This window comes from Psittacula echo (assembly GCF_963264785.1).
Source record: "Psittacula echo genome assembly, chromosome: 4".
NCBI classification, from domain to species: Eukaryota; Metazoa; Chordata; class Aves; order Psittaciformes; family Psittacidae; genus Psittacula; species Psittacula echo.
Genome location: NC_137738.1, coordinates 6,796,201 through 6,818,461, shown reverse-complemented (window position 1 = coordinate 6,818,461; position 22,261 = coordinate 6,796,201). Strand labels below are relative to the sequence as shown.

Sequence of the window (22,261 nt, the reverse complement as noted above, 5' to 3'; positions counted from 1 at the left end):
TGTCTGATGCAGGGCTGGTGCTGTTATCACCAAGCCAGAGCTTTGAGGTACGTGGTCATCAGCAGGAGACAAAGTCTGCATCAGAGCTGTGATGATTATGGGGGTTTTCCTCTTTCCTCCCAGCCAATAAGAGCACCCAGAGGCACATCCTCCCCTGAAGGAAGCAGGGCTGTCACTCTTCTTGCAGGCGGGGTCCTCATCTGGAGTGCTGGAGATGGCAGTGAGCTTGACCTGCAGCTTCACCACACTTTGCTGTGTAGCACTCTGGAGCTTCAGCACAGCTTCAGGAGGTAAGAGTGGGAAGCAGTATCTGTTTTCCTTGTGCTTTAGGTCCTGTGAGTGCTGCTTTCTAATGCACTGGCAACTAGCCACCCTTCAACTACTGCCCATGCTGGCTCAGCACTGCAGGGTTCAGGCTGCAGCTGAAAACCCAACTGCTTGAAAGACTTCTTCCAGTCGTAGCAAACCACGTTGTCCGCGGACAGCACTGAAGGATTTTAGAGATGGGTTTAAGTTATTTGCCAGTGTTTAAACTCTGCACGACCTTGATTATTAAATCTAAAGACTGTGGGTAACAATTTGACTGCTAAGTGCAGATGGGCACTTGAGTGCCGATTAGCTGCCTTTAATGAAGCATTACTGTGTGACATTCCTTTGTTTGCTGAGCAAGGAAACTCTTGACTGCAGCTGGCCTTAAATCTTTAGAATGGGAGCTGCAGACAGGAGTGTTCTCTGCAGGTTTTAGCTGTACTTCAGTTTTACTCTGGCTCCCATACACAGTACTAACGCACCCAGGGGCATGGTGCTTGCTTGGCTGGCAGCCTTTCTTCAGCTGTGGTTTCCTTTGGGGGTTACGGAGGCCTGCAGGAACTCTGCTGCATCTTAAATGTAGATAAAGGCTTGCTGCTAGTAATGGGGAGGAGGTTTTGAAAGCACCTCGTGGGGAAGAAAAGAAAGAGCAACCTGTTGCTATCTGCCTGTTCGCTTCACTGCAGGCTGGGAGGGAGCATCCGCAGGATTGCTGTCTCCTACTGCAGAAACAGAGTCCCCAGAGTATTTCTCAATGAGGAAAGCACAAGAGAGAGCCTCCAAATACAACATTCAACTCATGCCTGCAAGAACAGCCTTCTCTTGCTTAATAGCAGGCAGTTGCCAGTTAGAGCAAGAGGAGTCTGCCCTGCTACCACCCAACAGAAGCAGAGGGGGGCAGATTTTCTCCCATCTCTTCCCATTTCCAAACCCAGAAACAAGGATAGGGTCTGAAAACACAAATGCTCTGGCTCTAAGGGCTGTTCTTCCAAGCCATGGAAGCACATCCTCTGGGCTATTCTGCTTTGCTCCTGAAGCAGGGCCATCACCATGAACACATTCAACTTTTTAAGGTAATGGCCCTCAAAGACTAAGCTAGGGAAGGCGGCCAGGTTGGACAGGGCTTTGAGCAACCTGCTCTAGTGGAAGGTGTCCCTGCCCGTGGCAGGGGGTTGGAACTGGATGAGCTTTAACTTCCCTTCCAACCTAAACCAATCTGTGGTTCTATAAGAAGCTGTAATGAAAGGTTATGGTGAAGAGAATCAGAACTACAGGTGCCCCACACCAGAGAGTTGCTGGGTTTTGGAAGGAGTGGTGCAAACTATTCCAACATCAAAAGTTGTTTCAGAGCAGTGCAGGTACCATGCAGCGACTGCGTTGAATAAGACTCAAAGCATATAAAGAAAAACAAAGTCCTAATCTTGAGGAATATGAATGACTAGAAGAAAGTGGGGCAGGGGAGAAGAGAGTGGGTCAGTAATGTTCTCCCATGGCTCAGTGGATTCAGTACTCACTTCACTGTGGTCCGAGTCCTTCTCAGTACCAAGTTGCAACAGGTGAAGGAGGTGCAGTGTCAGGACCCCTGGGTGAAAGCTAAGGCATCTACATGAGCCTACCACCTGCCTACAACATACGTTTTATTACCAGCCTGCTACCTGTCTGCATCTGTCTACAGCATGAGCTCAGCCTCACTCCCCCTGCCCCACATGCCTAAAATAGATGCCACCATGACTCTGGAAGCCTTGAGGGATATTAAGCAGCAAAGGACCTTGTGCTCAGTTTGAAAAAGCCCATGGTTATCTCCTCCTCCTGCAAGGGACAGGTTCTGCTGTTGACACCCCAACCACTGCCACATCCAATTTTCCAACAGGCATAAGAGCATAGATACAAGCAAGGTCCTGCAGAGCAGCCAGACGAGCCTGCTCTTCTGAGCTGCTCTCAGCCTGGCAGACTCTCCCAGTGCTAGGTAAGCTCCCGTTGCAGCTCTCTCTTCTGCTCTGGTTTCTCAGTAGAAACTGGCTTAAATTCACAGTCCACGTTTGGCTGTGAGTGAGAAATCTAGCTGTGAAAGAGCTGGAGGTGATAAGAACCTTGACTTTCACAGCATATTTAGCCCAAGCTCTGTGTGCATGTTTGCATGCATAGGCAGGCTCACTGCCTACACACAGAGCATGAGCTCCAAGGGCCATGGCCTGCACTGGCAGGTCTTGGCATCAGCAGTGGTTGCACAGCAACTTACAAGCAAGAGGGAAAAATCCTCAACCTGTGTATTTCACAAGCAGGAAAATAGAAGGGAAGGCAAGTGTAAGAGGGGAGAAAAAAAGGACATACTGTTAGCTTCAAGCTTCTTTAAAGTTATTGAAAAAACAAGCAAGGCATAGGGAAATGAGCTACACAACCAAGTAAGAACATACAGTGTATGGAAAGGAGTGCTCAAACTCAAAAGCTTATGGGTTTCCCCTCTCCAGTTTCCATCTCCTACACACCTTGCTCCTCCACATCATGGCTGTGGTAAGAAGATGGTCATTTGCATTTTGGTAAGGGCAGCAGCACTTCAGCACTCAAAGCAGCCTGTTCTGCAGGACAGTGAGGAGCTGGTCCAAGTTCTGCCCCAGGTCCTTCCCTGTGCCCAGCTGAAGAACATCCTCTCCCTCTCAGAGGAGAGGGATAACAACTCTCAGCAGGTAGAAGGAAGATATCTCTCCCTCACCTTTATCACCACCTAAATTCCCCTAAAATAAAAACCTCAAGATGCCATCAAAGCATTAAGGAGGAGTGGGAAAGACTGATCTCTGCAAGCTGAACTTGGCATGCCAGCTAAGAGCAGCAGGGCTCTGCAAGCCAGTGTCTCTTAAGTCATCAAAAATCATACTCTTCTGAGCAACATGATCTATCTTTAGATTCAAAGCTGGACCTTCTATGAGCCAGGAGTCATGCCAGAGATGTTCTAAATAATATTCATGATACTCTGGCTCCTTCTAAGTCACTCTGAGCTCTGCTACCACTTCTAGCAGCATCTTTTGATGTCACTTCATTCCACAGGGTTGTTTCACCGTCTCAAACATATAAAGGAAAATGACTTTGTAATGGAGGCAAGCAGAGTCCTGAAGTACAAGTGCTTTGGAAAAGTGAGGTTTAGCACTGGTTCAGAGGGCTGAACTTCCACCATTTCAGGCTCCTGATGTGTTTTGCATTTGTGCTTTGTGTTGTTTCAGCTACCTATGTCCTATCACCTAATTCAACCGTGAAACCTGGTTTCCCTGTCCCCATGAACACTGACAACCCTGGTGTCCGCAAGGCAGCTCGCTTTGGAGTCTACAGATACAACAACAGTTCCAATGACCTCTTTCTGTTTAAGGAATCACAAATAAACAAAGCTATGGTTCAGGTAAGAAGAGCTCAGACTTCTGGTGGTCCTGCAAATAATTTATCAATTGACTCCCCTACAGAGCACTCAAGATACAGGAGCCCTGATCCTCCTCAGGACTGCTCTGGCTGCCTAAAGATAAACAGCTCATGTTCCTCTGTCCCCTTTCAACTGCTTCACAGAGCTTTGCTATCCCATCCCTACCCTAGTAACAAAACACAAAACACAAAACACTTCAATCCACACACAATTTACAGAGGTACCACTTGATTCCCAGTGAAAACTTTGGCATCCCTTTCCCCTGCCCTTACTTTAAAGGAAGAAACTGCTTTCTCTAGATCGTCAGAGGGCTGAAATACATGCTGTCTGTGGAGATTGAACGCACCGTGTGTGAGAAGAGAGAGCATTCCAGCCTGGATAGCTGTCACTTCCAGAAGGAAAAAAGCCTGCAACAGGTACATGTCTAATTCCGTTGGGGTACGCAGTAGCTGCAGGTGATTCTTGGCCATCTCTAGCTGTATAGTCACCATCAGAGCAGTTCTGCCATGTCTTCGGACAGACACAAGCCTCCTCTGTGCAGGACCAACTGGAGTGAGGCAGGGTTATCAGTATACCAGGGTTATCATTTATCTGTCCCTGTGGCAGGTACCTTCCAACCCAAACCATTCTGTGAATATATATGACAGGTACAGTGTAGTACCTCTCACGCATTCAGGGCCCGCTCTTCTCTGAGGAGTCAACACAGGCACAGCCATCTAGTCCCTGTTCCTGGGTAACAAAGTGTGCCAAAATAGAGAAGGTTCTGATTAGAGATTTCCTGGGAGGAGGAAATCCTTACATGGGCTTTCTAACAAAGATACCATTATCTAGCAAACTACTTTCCCTAGGATAAAGAGAGCAGACAGAAAGAGGCTGTACTGTCCTACCTCACCACAGCCCACCGTGCTGAGACCAACCAGCAGCTCCCTGAATTTCCTCACCAATTCTTCTTTTATTTGCAGATGCTGAAATGCTATTTTGAGGTCTGGATAATGCCCTGGTTACATACAGCACATGTTCCCGTTGCTCTCTGTCACTAACTCACCTTTCCCCACAAGAGCCTGACTTACAGGGGATCTACCACCATGAGTTTTCACTTTTCTCTCAAAGCACGTGGTTTCTCCCTGAGAAAGATGTGCAGAAGTTACAAAGACAAGACCTGCCCTGACTGAGTTCATTGCTATCCAGTTGTGTACCTGTTTTTCCAAAACTAAACTGCAGATGAGAACATGTTGTCATCCATTCAATAGAGCCATCCATGCTCTGGCTGAATTTCCAAGCCATGTGAACGCACCCAGGAAGCTCTGTTGGACTTGCTTTATTCTGTGACAAATCTTCACACAGCTATGATGTGAACAAGTCTAAACCACAGCACATGTGACTACAACACTGATGAAAGCTTTATAGCAGTGGGATAGCTTGCTGAGGATACACATACATATACCAGAAAAAAAAGTCTTAAGAGCCTCCATTGCTAGAGAAAAAGTTAAACTTACCTGTCAGGAATGCGTGAGGTAGAATTGTTCTTTCTTCCAGACAAGAGTATGGATACGGCTGTGCTTGAATCAAATGCTTGAAAAACACCCACAGCCCACAAATGACACAGTAACTACTGCTTCTATTTAAATCATAGCTAATCTAGGCTATAAAAGGGCATCATTGCAAATGTCAAGACAAATAAACCCAACCATATTCCCAAAGCATATTTTCACCGAGGTTAAACAATGGTGTTTCATTCAGGTTAATAAGTGACATTCAGTCTCTGGCTGATCACAGCTTAGAGTCAAGTTTAGTAGACTAATGGCTTTTTCTAGGTGGGTGCCCACCCTTCCTTCAGCCTTCACTCTTCACATGTGCACAGATTATTACTTACAGTGGACTAAAGCACTTCTTTGTCAGGATTTTGGTAACTGCTTCCTTAAAACAGGCATAAAGTCTGGGCCCTGTTGGACTTTCTTTCCAAAACCACCCCTTTTCTTCTGACAGTTATTGCCTTTCTGCAGCAATATTGACACTCCTATTAGCAGTGACACCACCAATTTCAGCCTTTATAACAACCGTCCAGTCAAGAAAGGCCACTCTGTTAAATATCTCTCATATCTGACATTCCCCTTCCCCAAGAAAAGCAAGTTATTAGCATGACTTTTGGGTCTGCTGTACTTGCTGCTGAGCTCAGAGTGAACTAAAGAAGATTCAAGAACTTCTTGGTGTGATCACAGGTTCATCAGCATACTGAGTTAGTCTTCAGTGGGTAGGAGAGTAGAAAAAGGATCAGAAGCAGAGACAACTCTTCATACACCTTATTCCCCCTGATATCAGTAGCATTACAGCCTATTTTCTTTCCCATTTCATACCTTCTTGAACAGTGTCTTAGAAGGGAATTAGTCACACAAAAGCCATCCCATTTGGCATGTCAAGGTCTCTTTCACTGCAAAAGACAGTACAATTTGTTAAGATACTCTGGCAAATGAATCACTAGAGGTAACTATGCACCAACAGGCAAAGCTGGACTTGCCCCAAGGCTACTGAAGCACCAGCATGACACAAGCCCCACAACAGGCTTGGTTTTGCAACCCCAATTTAAGATCTCATCCAGCTCAAATTTCATAGCAAGAGGGCTTGCAGCCACAGGACTGCTGCAGCCTGGCAGCTACACAGAGCAAGGTGACAGAAGCACTGACAGAAAAGAAACACTTTCATTTGCACATCCCTCCATTAATGAAGTGCAGAAGGCCAGTGAAAGCAGATGACATTTTTAATATCACTTTTCCCTTTTCTGGTGCTTTGCATTATATCTGAAGCAAATCTTGATTATTTCCTTTTCAAAGGTGAGTAAAATGAGCAATAGTGTAGCTTTATGTTTGACTATCACCCAGTGGCCGAAAAAGAGAGCGCAGCAAAGTCTTCAGTCACAAAGCACAACTCAATCCACTAAATGACACAGATAAACAACCCCTTTAGTTCTTCGAGATGCAAACCCTCTTATTTAAAATGTAATAGCACAGCCTTTTCTTTGTAGTAGCTGTCAGAAAAGCATTCTCTGGATTTACCAAGCAGGGTACCTGTTAATAGAGGAAGTAAACAATTTCCTCTGGAGATGCTAGAAAGCATCCATAGGTTCTACCGCATTCCAAGATATTCTACCAAAGCCTTCCTCATCCATTATTACTGTATTTTACAGGGGCCTTTTAGTCCATGCCCATCTTCAGACACCAGTTTCCCCAAAATCTTTACCAGTTCTCCATAAAACATATGCTGAAGAGGATTCCTGCAGCTGGCTCTCTTCCCTCTCACATCCCTCAGGAATGCCCACCTACATCATGTACAGGAGACATACAGGACCTGGTAAACATGGAGGAAATACCACCACTGATCGCTTTTAAACCAGCTGGAACTAGTCTTTAATAACATAGAAAATGCAACTTTCATTCATCATCTGACTACAGTGCTATAACGAAACACAGGAGTCCACAGATCACAGGCAAGTTGATTCTGCATCTTGATTAACAGCTAATTGTAATGTCTGATGTTGATTACACAGGCTGGAACTGAAGAAACCCAAATGATGTAACTAGATTTCTAGCCATGTTCTGGATGTTGCTGCCTCTACCACAGCACCATGGTATGACATTAGAACATGCACTGTAATCTCTCCTGAACAAGAGGTTCTAAAACAGAAATAAACACATGCAAGACATCCTCTTCAACCCGAATCATACACGGTTAAAATTCCATACATCACAAATCTTCCCAGTATAAGAAAACATACAGTTACATTAAAGGTGACAGATGATGTTTAGGACAACTCCAAACAGAGCTGGGCATGGAAAAGCAACAGATTTTCCTTAAGGAGCACATAACGGTATGAAGATGCCCCACCATACTCCTCAGATACCAACAATGAGGCATGCCAACTCCAAAACAAGAGCAGACAAAACAAGGAAGAGGACAAGTACAGCGAGTTGTACGTTTTCCTATGGCAACAGAACAGTGCTACTGCACATGAACAGACTGTCTTTCATGTTTTGTCCTTTGTCACATGCTGGCTGAAGCACACACTTCCCTCGTACCTCTGAAGTGTTCTAGGACAGCGGCACTTTATCATGGATGGGCAGTTAAACATGCTGAAGATTAAGTCTGCAAATAAATGGAGATCGGAAGGAGCCCAGGTAAAGATATCCATTGTGCTCATGCGCCTCACTAACGTAAGGTACTGTTACCCCATTGGGATCATGAAAGCTTCTTTTGTAGGTTCCTGTCTCGCTTAGTTCAACAACAAGGCTGTATTTGGGCACAAACTTTGTCACAGTTTCCTGACTCAGCAACTAAAAGAAAAAGAGAAAAAATGAGAATTAACAACAGAAGATTTTGTTCTCCACAAGTAGATCTCAGACACTCAGACAAAGACTACTCTCCTTGGAAGAAACAGTCAAGAACATAAGCGCACGTTTTGTGTAAACAGTATTACTCTGTTCTATGTTCACCTTTTGAATTTCAACTAATGCTTTAATACATGGTGGTCTTCCTTCTGTAGGACCAGGACAATTTTTAAAGCCATAACTGAGGCTCTAAGAACAGCTCGGACTGGAACTGTTCATCTAGAGTTTGATGAACAAAAGTAAGGATTAACCAAAGTCATTGTCTTCCCAGGTACTACCTAGGCTATCCTAATGCCATCTTTTTCCTCAACAGAGGCAAATGTAAGCATACAAACTTGGAAGAAAAGGATGCCAAGAGAAGACCTGGCCAAGGAAATGACCCTGTAAGAGGCCTTCCTAAAGTGCCTATTCCTTAACTTTCATTCACTGCAATGGTACCTCACTGGAAAACATGATTTCACATTTTCAGTTTTTCAAATCTTAGAGGGGAAAAAAAAAAGTTCAGTTACACCAGTCCAGGGAACACACTGAACAGTTTTCAGATGTTGTCGCATATTGCTACCAAGGACTGACACTTTCAAGCCATAACTGAAGACACATGTAAATTCATGTACCTGTGTTAACTATACTCACTCAAGCTGCTTTCTTATGGAGATATATTTTTTCTCTCTGTAGTGAAGGCTTCAGTCTATTAAAAAACCCTTTTCTTGCATCTGTCACATTCACTTGAAACATTTTTTTTGGCTTGAAAAATGCTGCATTTACTCTGAGAATGAAGAGAAGACATCTTAAAATATCGAGGAAGAATTCAGAAACTCATTCTTTTTGAGGAACAGGCCTTTTTCCCCCTTGGATTTGTCTGCCTATAGCTCAAAACCTGCCTGATACTGTCCCTCACACTTTCCACACAGCTAAATGATTTCACAGTTGATCACTTCCACTGGCAAAAAGGTGTGAGGACATGTATGGAGGAAATCTCACCAGGCCAGTCCTGCAGCCAACTCCTCTTGGTAGGAATTAAAAAGTCTGGTATTTATTTTCATTGAGAATAGGTTAATGGTTGGACCCAATGATCTTAAAGATCTTCTCCAACCTAAGTGATTCTATGATTCTATACACAGGCTTAACACGTTAACTTCCACCCTAAATACTGCTTGTTTATTTATTTGGGTGTTTTTTGAGAAGTGTTTTCAAGTCTTTGTACTGTTTAAAAAGCACCACGCCATTTCTTTAGCATCAGATATTCCTTATGAAATACCTTATTCTTGCTCATCCTCATCCTAAAGGGGGGATGTGACGTAAACAGGCCTACCGAGTCAGCACCTAGCAGCATACCTAACATGCACACTCTCCTAGGATGCCTAGGGTAGCCATTAGAACAGGTCAGACTTCTCAAATGCTCTCCAGACATCTGGAAATAAGGAGTTTAGGCACTTTGGGCACAAAGGTAAGGTCTTCACATATCCAAGTGTAGATCCTGTCTTGGTGCATGACTGGGGCAGAGACGGTCTCTTTTTCCATCAAGATGGAAAGCAACTTAAGAGATGTGTACCTGCTACTCAGAAGCAAATGTTAGTTTTACTTCCTATGAACACAAAAGGGCTGTTCTGCCTGGGGGCAATCACAACAGCTTTAACCATGGCACTAAAAAATATTGTAAAATCTTCTTGTCAAGAGGAAGAACCAGGACAAACTAAATATTTGTCACTTCTACTCCTACACTAAAGGTGATTTGGGGGTTTTTTACCTTAAATATCATCCTTTTAATCCATGGCTTTTCAGACAAGAAATCCAACAAAGAAAATCCAGGATTGGGCCGGACAGCTGCCATAGCTACCCAATATCCTCCAGAGCTGCTTAACCTGATATTATCTGGAAGACCAGGCATATTCTCAACAAACATATCTGCTCCACCTTTCATCAGCCCAGACACATAATACCTGAAAGGTGTAAGAATGTAGGATTAGGACATCTTAACTCAAGCAGTCTAAGTAATAAATAAAAGTCCCAAAAGAAAATTACTTCAAACAAATAAAAAGAATTTATTTTCTCCTTCTTTTGGTGCAGGGAAATACAGCACAGCCCCATTCTGCTCCCCAGGAAAGGAGCCTATGGTAAAAAGATTATGCAGTCCAGATGTTGACAGTGAAAGCAAAACCTTAAGTATTGAAGAAGGCCACCTTCTTTGCCTCGGTAACTTGGAATGAATAGAGTGTAGAGTTTCTCTTGTGATTCAATTCATTTATATAAACAGTATCTGAACAGAAAGTAGTAATAATTTCAGCAAAATCATACTCACCTCCTGATTCTAGCCATGGTTGTCTCCTGCACCAGGACAAAGTCTTCCGCAGGAGAGAGCTGGACACCATTGGGAAACCTTAGCCCCACCATTAAGACTTTCACTTCTTTTGTCACTGTGTCATATTCCAGCAGACTAAAAAGAAAGAATATGGTTTAGAGTGAAGACATATATTTACTCATCCTGGCTTCCTTCTCCAGGCATCAGATCTTCTCTCACATGCACTTCACCCCAGTTAAAAAGCCAGAATAGCCAGGAAGCATTTGTTTATGAACACAGCAGAAATACTAAGGCACTTGAGATTGGCAGCATTCATGAAGGATGTAGGCTGGATGTAATGCCAACATCTCCCCTTTTAAAGCAAATGTTCCATGCAATTCCTCTTGAAGGAAAAAGAGGAATCTCAATTATTTCACTGCAGTTTTCTTTAGCCACATCTACACCTTCTCTCACCCTCTCCTGGGCAGTGCAGTGTTTACACAGGGGGTGCATAAAGAGAAGAAGATGACCGAGGAAGTGGTAGAGTACCTTCCTACAGCTGAGCTTACAATAAGTGAATTGTCTTAGGAAAAGATACTTGCCGCCCATCATCTGAGCCTTCCATGATCAAGTATAAGTAGTCTCGCCTTTGCCATTTACTACTGGAGTCAGTGAAATAGATTTTCCTTCCATCCCTGGTCACTGTAAGGTCATTCACAAATGATAGCTTCTGACCTTCAATTAGTGTTTTGGTTGACACAAGCATTTTCGTTTCACCTGGTTACAAAAAGAAGAATTAAAAACAGAAAACACACAGAACAAGCTCTTTTATGTCCTGCCTTGGAAAGGAGCGAAATACTAACAGGAAATTAGCAGGTACTTCATATTTTTATCATTCATGCCTCTGTTAACTAATAAGATTCTGGGTTATAACAGAACAACTCAACAATGTGAATGACCAGAAGAAAATGCTCTTCGGAAAAATTGGAACAGTAGATGATTTTCCCTACTGGTAAGTGCATGACTTTTCAGGTTTCTGAAGCTCATATGAAACCAAGTACTAACTCAGACCCTAACCCCATAAAAGGATGCAGGCAAGCCAAACACTATTGCCTCTTTCCCTGTAAATCTGTAGGAACAAATAGTACTTTCTCAACACTAAAACATCAGAAGGTTCACTAAACTGCTCTGCCACAGTCAGCTCTGACACATTACCATGCAAATCTCTAAAAAAATATCCAAAAAGCTATTAAAATCATCTTTGGGTATGAGTTTCGGGTTGGTTTGTTTGGTTGGTTTTGTCATGACGGAGGCAATATGGCATTTGTCCCATGAAAAGGGGAGACCTTGATCATACGCTCCCCTAGCCACACAGTCTGAGCCCTTCTGTTACATCTCACCCAGCATTTGGCTAGCCTTCCTCTCCTTTCCTGAAGCCAATTTGGAGATGTAAACTGTCAGAAAATCAACCCTACACAAAAGCAAATCTTGCTTTCTGACAGCACAGCTCCTGAAACTGAGTTCTGGCTCAGGGACATACAATGAAGGGCGCAAAGCAATAGTGCCTTTCTCAGCAGGAACAAGCCACTTGATCTTCAGCTGTACCAAAAATACATCTTTCTTCACTTTCTATCGACTGGAGTTACAGGGAGTTAAAAGCTCCTCACTAACATACCGCAAGGTCAAGACAGAAACAAAAGTACAGCAAACATGGCAAAAAGCTTGTGTAACAGCAGTATTTTTAATTCCCTTGATGAAAACTGAAGCAGCTACATAAAGCTTTATTCATGGATCCTGAGGTACCAATTTTGACAACCAGAAAGCATATGTCACAAGAAGATAAGCCACTGGTAACTCTGATCCAGACATACAGATACAGAGAGGAGGTGATTGCTACAAGAAAATAAATACCAAGTCCTGCATGGCATATTTCATCCAGACAGCTCCAAGGCACTCTACAAAAGCAGCAGGCAGTGCTTTGCCTGCAATGCCTGACAAAACTGCAAATGAAGCCCAGGCGTGTCAGTGGAGGAGACCTTCTGAGCACAAAAGTCATACCTGTACCAGGATTAACTTCATAGAGTCCATAATAAGCATCTGCCACAAAAAGGGTGTTATTTGGCCCCACTCTGATGCCAAGTGGTCTTCCACATGTGGGCTCATCGTCACGGGTTCCTTAGGAAAGAATTTTAAAATGGTTTTCCAAATAGAAATAAATACAAAGCATTCAGGCTACCTACACAGGTCAAACTGCACACAGACTCTGAAGACTTCTATGTGAGGAAGAAGGGGAATATAGTAAATCTATAGATTTTGTCTACTTGAGTGAGTCCTGAGGAACATCTGTAGTTTCAAAGATCAGCAAGTGAACTTCTGGAGAAGGTAGTCAGCCTTTCCACATCCCTTCTGAACTCAAAGCAGGGCAAGATGAAGTCTACACTCCCCAGTACCTCTTTGGCCTCAAAGAACTAGGGCAACATAATCTTCTCACCTCTCCCAAGCTGTATGAGTTTAGAATAAAGGAGCAGTGAAGAGGTAATTCTTTATATCTGTTCCAATCCAGATTCATGCCTAAGCAGCAGCTGGAAGTGCAGCTGGCAGCAGACTGGCTGTCAGTGCCAAGGCTGCCCTACCTGTTAGGCACCCAAAAGTGCTTCCAAATTAGTCCAGAGCCTAATCATAGAATCAACCAGGTTGGAAAAGACCTTCAAGAAGAGAAGGCTCAGGAGTGGCCCTTCCCCTCAGAATTCTGCTGACTTCAGCTTCCATAAATATTAGGCCAGGTTGCTGCCCATTTCTTTTGTTTGTTTGTTTGCTTATTTGTGACATGTGCTTTTCTAGATCAGCTAACAGGAAAAGGAATGTTATTTGTGATGCACTTCAACCTTATCTTCCTCCCAGTGTTATACAGGATCTTCTACCAACACATCAGGCATTTTATCAGGCACTGGAATAGGCTGCCCAGGGCAGTGGAGTCACTGTCCCTAGAAGTGTTCACAAACCATGTAGCCAAGGCCCTTAGTGACATGCTTTAGTGGTGGCCTTGGCAGTCCCGGATCAGCAGCTGGACTTAATGATGTTAAAGGTCTTTCCCAACCTAGCTGATTCTGAGTCATCTATGCTGCAGCCTTGCAAGAGTGCAGGCCTTGTAGTCATGACATAAACCAAGTGCACCCACTCTCATTCCTTGGGCCCTTTGTTCTACTGTTCCTTCCAGTGCTTATATACATATTTCCATTCATGCTTCATTCATACAAATCTATTCACATTTCTGTTATCATAGAATGATCAGGGTTGGAAAGGACCTTAAGATCATCTTGTTCCAACCCCCATGCCATTATAAATCTCTATCGAGGAAGATATGCACTTGCATGAGGAATCTGGACAGAACACCAGTTTAATAAACACAAGCCTTGACCCAGACACTTCGAGGCACATAATGTTCAGGAGATGTCACTCACCACAAGGATCATGGCCAATTCTGGCTATTGTTTGTATTTCCCCATCTGCAATTTTGATAATCTTCCCATCAGCTGTCCCAGTAAATAGCACATCTGCAAAAACACCTGGTGTGATTAGCTTGATCACAAAACTTCAATGGCAAACATCCTTCTACACAATCCTTCTATTAGCATGTTTAAAGTAAAGTAACAGTCTTCTTCTGTCATAGCAACAGAATAAAGGGGGAAGGAGAAAGATGAAGGCAAATAAGAGTATTTAGTTAGATTTTTTCCAACTGAGAAAGAAGAGGAAGGATTGAAGCCTTAGGAGTTATGAGTATGGGATATGAAGCTTTTCACTCGTAAGTAGTCCAAATCTCTGGTTAAGGATGGATGTAACAACTTAATGGCTAGTCACTGTATTGATCCCTCTGGGCAAATTTCTACATAAGCATCAAACTGGATCAGGCACTGCGTCCATCCTACCACTCTTCAACAAGAGCCTGACTAGATAAGACTTCTCATCCTGATAGGATCCACAGGCTGCTGGACATCTGCCAATGCTCACATTGTATCAGGTCTGGAGAATTGCAAAACCCACAGCAACTGAACAACCACCCAAATCCAAATCATTGCCAAATTACTATATTCATGCCAAGTGACAGCATCAGACAGATTCACTGAATACAAACAACGCACAAACTTTTCCTTAGAACCAAATTAACTGAAAGACCATTGGATTAGAAGAGCCCACTGCTTCAACTTTTCCATCTCCAATTTAACTGATTTAGTTTTCAGTTTGCTAATTACACTTTCAAAAGGGAATAAGAAGACTTCAACATTTATTCATCCCAAACTTATTTCCAGTCAGACTGATTATTTCACCCATAAGTCAGCTGTCCCTTACAGGAAGGTTTCCTTCCAATTTCCAATGAGACTGACAAAACATTGAAACCTTACCAGTTCAGCCACCTTGTTAAGAAACTGCTCAGAGGTGGCCTGGCACCAGTAATGCATGTATCACAAATATGTAAATATGCTATTTATCAATTTGAGATATTTTTTCTCACATATAAGCAAAAATTAACACCACAAAACTCGGCTCCCTCAGCAGCAGTGAGCATTAAAAAAGTAGGCATTACCCTGTAAATATTAATTCCCAGTTAAGAGCTAAATAGATGAAAATTGAGACCACTGCCTCCAAATATAAGTGGCCCCTGACTACATTTTTGCTGCTTTCAGTCCTGGAATACAGGGATTTTTAATCTGGAAACAAGATTTATTTTATACCGGGTAAAGAGGAGAAAAGCGGTATCAGAATCACAGACTGGTTTGGGTTGGTAGGGACCTTTAAGCTCATCTAATTCCAACCCCCTGCCACACACAGGAACACCTTCCACTAGACCAGATTGCTCCAAACCCCGTCCAACCTGGCCTTGAACACTGCCAGGGATGGAGCAGTTTTTGTTGCATAACACATGTATTTCTAGAAAAACCCTGCACATTCACAATAACTTGCAGAGTTTGTTATCTAAGAGTTATACTGCTGAACAAACCTTGACCAATGGAGTAACATTTTGAGACCCTTCTTTAAAAGGCTATTTTGTCAGTGCTTACCCCCGATGTTGGCAATGGACTCGGGTCCAAGCAGCTGATTTTCCCATAACCGCTCAGCTTTGCGCAGCTTGACATTGGGCTCAAGCACACCCGTCAGGAGCGGAGGTTCCTTCAAACTGCAAAACAGAACACAGACCTCATGATCCCTCACTCAGATCTGCAAACACACTTAAGCAATGCATTGCACCATTTTCTTTTCCTGGTTTGCCAACTCCTGCAAACCTGACCTATGCCTTACTTACAGCATATTTCCAAAAAGAAAACGCAGCTGACAAGCTGAGAAATTGGCTCTTGCTCATCAAGGATCATAATTTTCTGGTTCTGATCAGAAAAGTTGCAGTTATGTTTTCCTAAGACATATCTGGAAATTCATATGGCTTAAACTCCAACAACACCTTATTGCTCTCTACAACTGCCTGAAGGGAGGATAGAGCCAGGAGGTGGCTGGTCTCTTCTCACAAAGAACAAGTGACAGGACAAGAAGAAACAGCCTCAAACTGCACCAGGGGAGGTTTAGGCTGGATATGAGGAACAACTTCTTCCCCAAAGGGCAGCCAGGCATTGGAACAGGCTGCCCAGGGCAGTGGTGGAATCACCATCCATGGAAGTGTTCACAAACCATGTAGACAAGGCCTTCAGTGACATGGTTTAGTGGTGGCCTTGGCCGTGCTGGGGAACGGTTGGACTGGATGATCTTGAGAGTCTTTTCCAACCTAGCTTATTCTATGATTCTGTGATTTCTGCACTGCCACCACACAAATAACTGCTTTCTTATTTAGCTGAACAAGTTGTTTGCACCAAAATATTTTTCCTAAGTAGAGACAAGAAAATTCCTAAGCAAAAGGGCTTTAAAATTTAAATGCATGGCATTTTACAGTACACTGAGAGCCAGCACTTTCATCATGAGAAAAATAATAAAAATTGCTAATTGGCATACAGCTAGGGAAAAAAGTGCTCCAGTACTTTGAGCACCAGCACACACCTGCTTTTGTACCGTACTGAAACACATTCCTCTTCGTGACTTGAATTTATTCCAATAGAGAAAGGCCAACCCAAAACAGTAAGCTATACAAACTTAAAGGGTATGGACTCAACTCTCAAAATAACAAAATCAGGTCAAATCTTGCAAACCTTTATTCACAAAAATAGCCATGTTCAAGCCAACTGGAGTTCCAACTAACTACAGAGATGTGGAGAGGTAGTGAGATGCTCACACAGTTTTAGCTTAAATACCAGGCTCAAAAGCACTGTGTTTCAGAAAAGCCTTAATTGCGCTGGCAAACTTCAAGATCTTTGAATCTCTTAGGTTCTTAAAAACTCATACATAAGCCACTTCAGTCCCCATGAGTTAAGGATTTCAAGTTACTACTAAAAACTGCACACAGGTCCAAAGTGGCAAGCTCATGAGGGGTTCATTCACAAGAGTATGCTAAAGACTCCTCACATGACCGTATGCAAATGTCCTCCAGCTGTAGAACCTTAAAAAGATGAGTTTTGACTCTCAACCTTGCTCAGGTTCACAGGATTCAGGACCTATTTGTCATCAACCACACTGCAACTCACGTGCTAAAAACCATTAGAGTTTCTAAAGCTGCAGTGACTGGAGGAAGTCAACTGAAGCTGCAAACTATAAAAGCCATGACCAATAAGGAAAACAGATTCACAACATGAAGAATTCAGAAGGAGAGAAAAGATACATACTTTTATCTGTTTGGCTACAGGCAGCAAACCGTCCTTTAAGTATCTATTACGACAGTGGCAAAGCCAGATGAATTACTAGCTTCTGTCATAGGTGATTTACAGCACAGTTGTCTTCAAAATGCTAACAAAAATTCAGTTTTCATCCCTTTTTCCAAACATTAGAGAGGTTAAGATGAGAAGAGCAGCCTTCTGATAAGGAACTCATTTGCTGAGAACTTTGGACAGCTGTGTTTGCAAGCAGAAAATCCTCCCCGAAATCAGTATTATCCAAGACAGGCTCATAGAGAAATGAAATAAATCAGAGTTGCAGGAATTTCGCATGGAGTTTCGCATCTGATCTCTGTCTCCCCTCTTATTCCTCATTATTTCCAGTGGCTTACAGGAATAACATCACTATTGGCAAATGAGATTTCTCAAATGTGCCCTTTCACTGAAGGGATTGATTCAGGCAGCATCCACCTCCTTGAGCTTTTTCCAAATACCTCAAACATCACACAGAATCATCCTTTCTACTGTATAGACTGGAACTACCTCTAGCAATTAAGCTAACAAGTTAATTCAGGATGTACAACAATGTAAGACAGTGATTCGGGCAGGAAGAATAATTCTCTCTGTCTTATAAAAGGGACTTAAAGCAAGAAACATAAGCTTGCAGAATACTTTTACTCTGCACCAGAATTAGACGAGGCCTATATAATAGGACAAGCATCATAGCCTTATCCTACTGGCTTTCAGAATTACTGTTCAGTTGCAATGTAGTTCAGGGAACTGGGCTTTGTTAAACCAAACCACAGCAGAAAGCATTTCATTATAATTTGAAATAAGGCAGGTTATGTCTAATAGCCTAGTGGCAAGTACTACCCTCCCCCATTAACACTTTCTTTCAGCTCTAGAGATATTTACAGTGGTGTTGTTCCTTTTCAGTAACGATTTACAGATATGATTCGTAAATACCAGACTGAGCATTTTCACTTACTTCAAAATGCCAGAAGCATTAAACAGCCTGATTTCACCCTATGCTAGGAGTCAAAGCACAGTTCCCAGAACAGGTCACATCATCTCACATAGAGGATTCACTGTTACACTACGCATTTTATACAGACCTTGATTCAGACAGGGCAGAAATCACCTAGCTGCATTACTTGATGAGATTTGCCTTTCAATATAACATCACCATGTGGTTGGGCTGGTACAAAGCACTACATCAACCCAATCAGGTTATCCATTTTGAACTTACGTACGCAGACAAACAGTCTCTCTTTTTGTAGAACCACAGTAACAGGGGTGCAGCTTGGTCCTTAGTGAAAATGCAGTTCTTGTCTCACAGAAGGCAAGAGTGCACATAAGGAATCACAAGCTCCACTGACAGCTTGGACAGCATTAAGTCATTCAGCTCCTTCAATGATAAACTGCACAAGACAGCTCAGAAACAGGCTGGGTATGCAAAGCAAGCCGTGGCAGCGGACAATAATACCACCACTCCCCAATTTCTTAACCCACTTAGAACCCCTTTACACAGTTGACTCCTGTTTGGTGAGGAAAAAAAACACCAAACAAACCAAACCATCAAAACCACCAACAGAACACATACAAGAAGTCACCCTTCAACAACATTTATTTCAAAACAAGGCAACAATTTACCTTATAGGCTGAGGGTCTATAGGACAATCCAGTAGAACAGTTACTCCAAGCAGAGGTACAGTTAGAGATGCAGCCAAAGTCAAGAAAGTAACCCGGAACACCTTGCTGCTGTAAGCACTGTCAAACCAGACAAGAAATAGGATTAGCATGCTAAACCATTTTAAGATACAATAGTCTTTAAAAAACCTCTAATGGCCTATTTCTCCACAAAAGGAAACAGGAATACTTTTGCCTAATCACCATCCTGAATGACCTTTAAGGTCCATTTTGAACTCATTGAGATACGAGAAAGGGATATTTACATCTGACTCAAAAACAGTAAAAACCTAGAGCAAAACAAGAGTAACATGGACCTTCTCCCCAACATAAGAGGGACATGGAGTTGTTGGAGCAAGTCCAGAGGAGGCCATGGAGATGCTCCAGGGGCTGGAGCAGCTCTGCTATGCAGACAGGCTGAGAGAGCTGGGCTGGTTCAGCCTGGAGAAGAGAAGGCTTCAGGGACACCTTAAAGCAGCTTCCAATGCATAAAGGGGTGACAAGAAATTTGGAGAGGGGCTTTTGACAAGGGCCTGAAGGGACAGGATGAGGGGGAATGGCTTTAACCTGACAGAGGGGAGACTGAGATGAGACATTAGGAAGAAGATATTCCCTGTGAGGGTGGTGAGGCCCTGGCACAGGTTGTCCAGAGAAGCTGCCCCATTCCTAGCAGTGTTTCATTCTGATAACCCTGAAGGGCAGAGATCAGAATCTGCAAGGTACTCCAAGCTGAACAAACATAATAGATAGTGAACTAAAGAATTAAAAAATCATTAACTACTTCATTCAGTGGAAGGCAAAGCAAACACCACCACTTCCTTACTGCACCTACTGCATGTGGGTACAGTGAAGCTCATTTTTTATAAAATTCCTAAACAGAAAATTGTAACTGAAATCTTCTTTAACTTAACCACAAACAAATAAGGTTAAGATTTATAAGATTATTCTAGCTCAGGCATACAATGTATTCTTTAAACCGCAGATTATTCTTTAAACAATTGCCGAATATAAACAGGCTAACCAGGGTTATACAGGATTTAATCACACACACAATAAACCTGTGCAAGCCACAACAGGATAACTGCTTTTCCTTCACAGTGAGAGATAAACCATGCTCAAACCGACCCATTGAAAAAACAAAACAAACAAACAAAACACGTCATAAATTAAACTGTTTTATTTTTGCTAAAAGCTCTTCCTGCAGTGTGGCAGGTGTGCAGGCCCTGCCCCAGATACTCCTCCCTCTGTCAGCCATCCTCAGCAGAAGCTGAGCACTGGGGAGAGGAGCCTGCCTGTAATCCCAGGCTGACACCCACGGAAGCCCCAGCACCAACCTGTGCTGCCACCCAGGAGAGGAACCAAGGCCTCCAGCCCCTTTCACTGCCTCCCCCAGGGCACTCTCACTCAGACTCGGGCCTCCCTGACCAGGGCAAGGCTAGGCCGGTGGAGCCTCTGCGTTTCCAGCACAGATAGAATCATAGAATCAGCTAGGTTGGAAAAGACCTTCAAGATCACCCACTCCAACCATTCCCAGCACTGCCAAGGCCACCACTAACCCATGGCACTGAGGGCCTTGTCTACACGGTTTGTGAACACTTCCAGGGACAGCGATTCCACCACTGCCCTTTGGGGAAGGAATTGTTCCCAATATCCAGTCTAAACCTCCCCTGGTGCAGACTGAGGCCGTGTCCTCTTGTCCTATCTCTTGTTACTTGGGGGCAGAGGTCAGCCACCTCCTGGCTCCATCCTCCTTTCAGGCAGTTTGTAGAGAGCAGTAAGGTTCCCCCTGAGCCTCCTCTTCTCCAGACTAAACCCACCCCGGTCCCTCAGCTGTTTCTCATCACACTTGTGTCCAGATCCTTCACCAGCTCCCTTGCCATTCTCTGAACCCAAAGATCTCGCTCAGGCCGGGCCCAATCACCGTCCTACAACACACCTACTATGAACGCTCCTCCTCAGCTCCCTGGACCCTCCCCTCGGGTCAAGTCGAACACCCCCTCGCCCGGCCCCTCAGCACCGACCACACCGGCCCTCCTCTCCTCTCCTCTCAGGCTAGGCCCAGGCCCAACTCCGCGGTCACGGCAGGCGCCTCTTCCCTGCCCATGGCGGGGGACGGCGCCAGGCCCCACCTGCCCTCCTTGTCCTGCTGCGCGGGGCTGTCCTCGGTGATGACCTGAGGCCGCAGCGGCCGGCGCTGCCGCAGCCCCTCCGTCTCATTCATGCTGCCGCCGCCTCGCACCGGCGCTGCCGCCCTGCCCCGCCTCCTCACACACCCCCGCAGGCCCCGCCTCCGCGCTCCCCTCAGGCCGCAGCCGCCCCGCGAGGTGGCGGGCACTGTGGTCGTGCGGGCGTTGCTCGGCCCGTCTACGCCTGCGAGGTGTACCTGATAATGGCTGTACCTGATAACGGCTATACCCGGCGGCCCCGAGGGTCCGGGCGGGCTCCGCCGATGTCCCCTGGGCGGTCTGGGACTCCCGGTGCGCGACCGTCCCTCTCCCGGTCGGGACCAGCCAGAGCGGCAGGGCCCGCAAGATGGCGCCAGGAAACCGCGAGGGACGGAGGGCGGGCGGGGAAATGGCGCCCGGTGGGATGAGAAAGGCGGAGGGGCCGCAGAGGGGCTTCGGGACGGCAAATCCCTTTTTGGTTCCTAGGAGCGTGAGCTGGTGGAGCTGCCTGCACCACTTCTACGTCCCCTTGCTCCTTGCACCCAAGGGATGATAAACCAGGCATGAAGGCTGACACCCACCCGTGGGCTCCCACTACATCACTTGTGCTCCTCCTCTCTTGGGTAACACCGTGTGCTCAGGTTTTACCCTTAACTTGCTCAGCAGCAGCAGTGTTTGCATAAAGATCCCTGGGTGCCCGTGCCAAGATCAGCCCCGGGGCTTTGGGAACACTGCAGAACACTTCTAGCACGTGAAACTCAAGTGCAGTTCAACAGCCAAGGGCTGGAACAAGGACTGGCCCAGCTGCCAAGGCCTGGGAAAGGTTATTTGGCATCATGCCTAGGAAAAAAAAACACGTGGGTTTTCCAGAGAGAGGCTGTGGCCAGGACAGGGTTGGGATGGGTGGGAATGGCTTTGCTCTCTGCTGGGTTGAATTCAGGCAACAGGCCCAAGCAGCTGCAGGAGAGCTTAGCAGCACTGTTCCCTGCACACCCATCTCACCCCAGACCTTGGGAATAGTATTCCACATGAGGCTACTGTCACTGCTGGGGGTGCAGAGGCTGAGGCGCAGAGGAGTAAAATGTCATCTCCAAGGTCTAATGGGTAGAAAAAGAAATGTAATTGAGCCTTCCTGCATGCCAGGTGCAGGATGAGCACTGACAAGCACTGGGTTTCCATTCAGCGGACCAACTGCAGCGACAGGGGTACACACCAGCTACACAGGAATAGAAGCAAGAGGGCAAAAGCTGCTGTAGCACATCACTGGCCACCAATGTTTGTAGGCTGAT

The 22,261-nt window shown here is 44.7% G+C and overlaps 2 protein-coding genes across 2 annotated transcripts; one reads left to right on the top strand and one right to left on the bottom strand.

Annotated features, from left to right (window-relative positions):
* Nucleotides 1-214: 214 nt before the first annotated feature.
* CST7 (cystatin F) lies at nt 215-4,768 on the top strand (the record flags this gene model as incomplete). The annotated part of the gene is made up of 4 exons (XM_080616254.1): nt 215-290; nt 3,525-3,697; nt 4,015-4,131; nt 4,678-4,768. 4 exons carry the CDS (start codon nt 215-217, stop codon nt 4,753-4,755), a joined length of 444 nt encoding a protein of 147 aa, XP_080472380.1. The 3' UTR covers nt 4,756-4,768.
* Nucleotides 4,769-7,797: 3,029 nt separating this feature from the next.
* APMAP (adipocyte plasma membrane associated protein) lies at nt 7,798-21,028 on the bottom strand (the record flags this gene model as incomplete). The annotated part of the gene is made up of 9 exons (XM_080614578.1): nt 7,798-8,040; nt 9,842-10,034; nt 10,394-10,528; nt 10,975-11,149; nt 12,431-12,547; nt 13,834-13,926; nt 15,430-15,545; nt 18,772-18,888; nt 20,937-21,028. The coding sequence occupies 9 exons, from the start codon at nt 21,026-21,028 to the stop codon at nt 7,831-7,833; spliced, it is 1,248 nt and encodes a 415-aa protein (XP_080470704.1). The 3' UTR covers nt 7,798-7,830.
* Nucleotides 21,029-22,261: the final 1,233 nt, after the last annotated feature.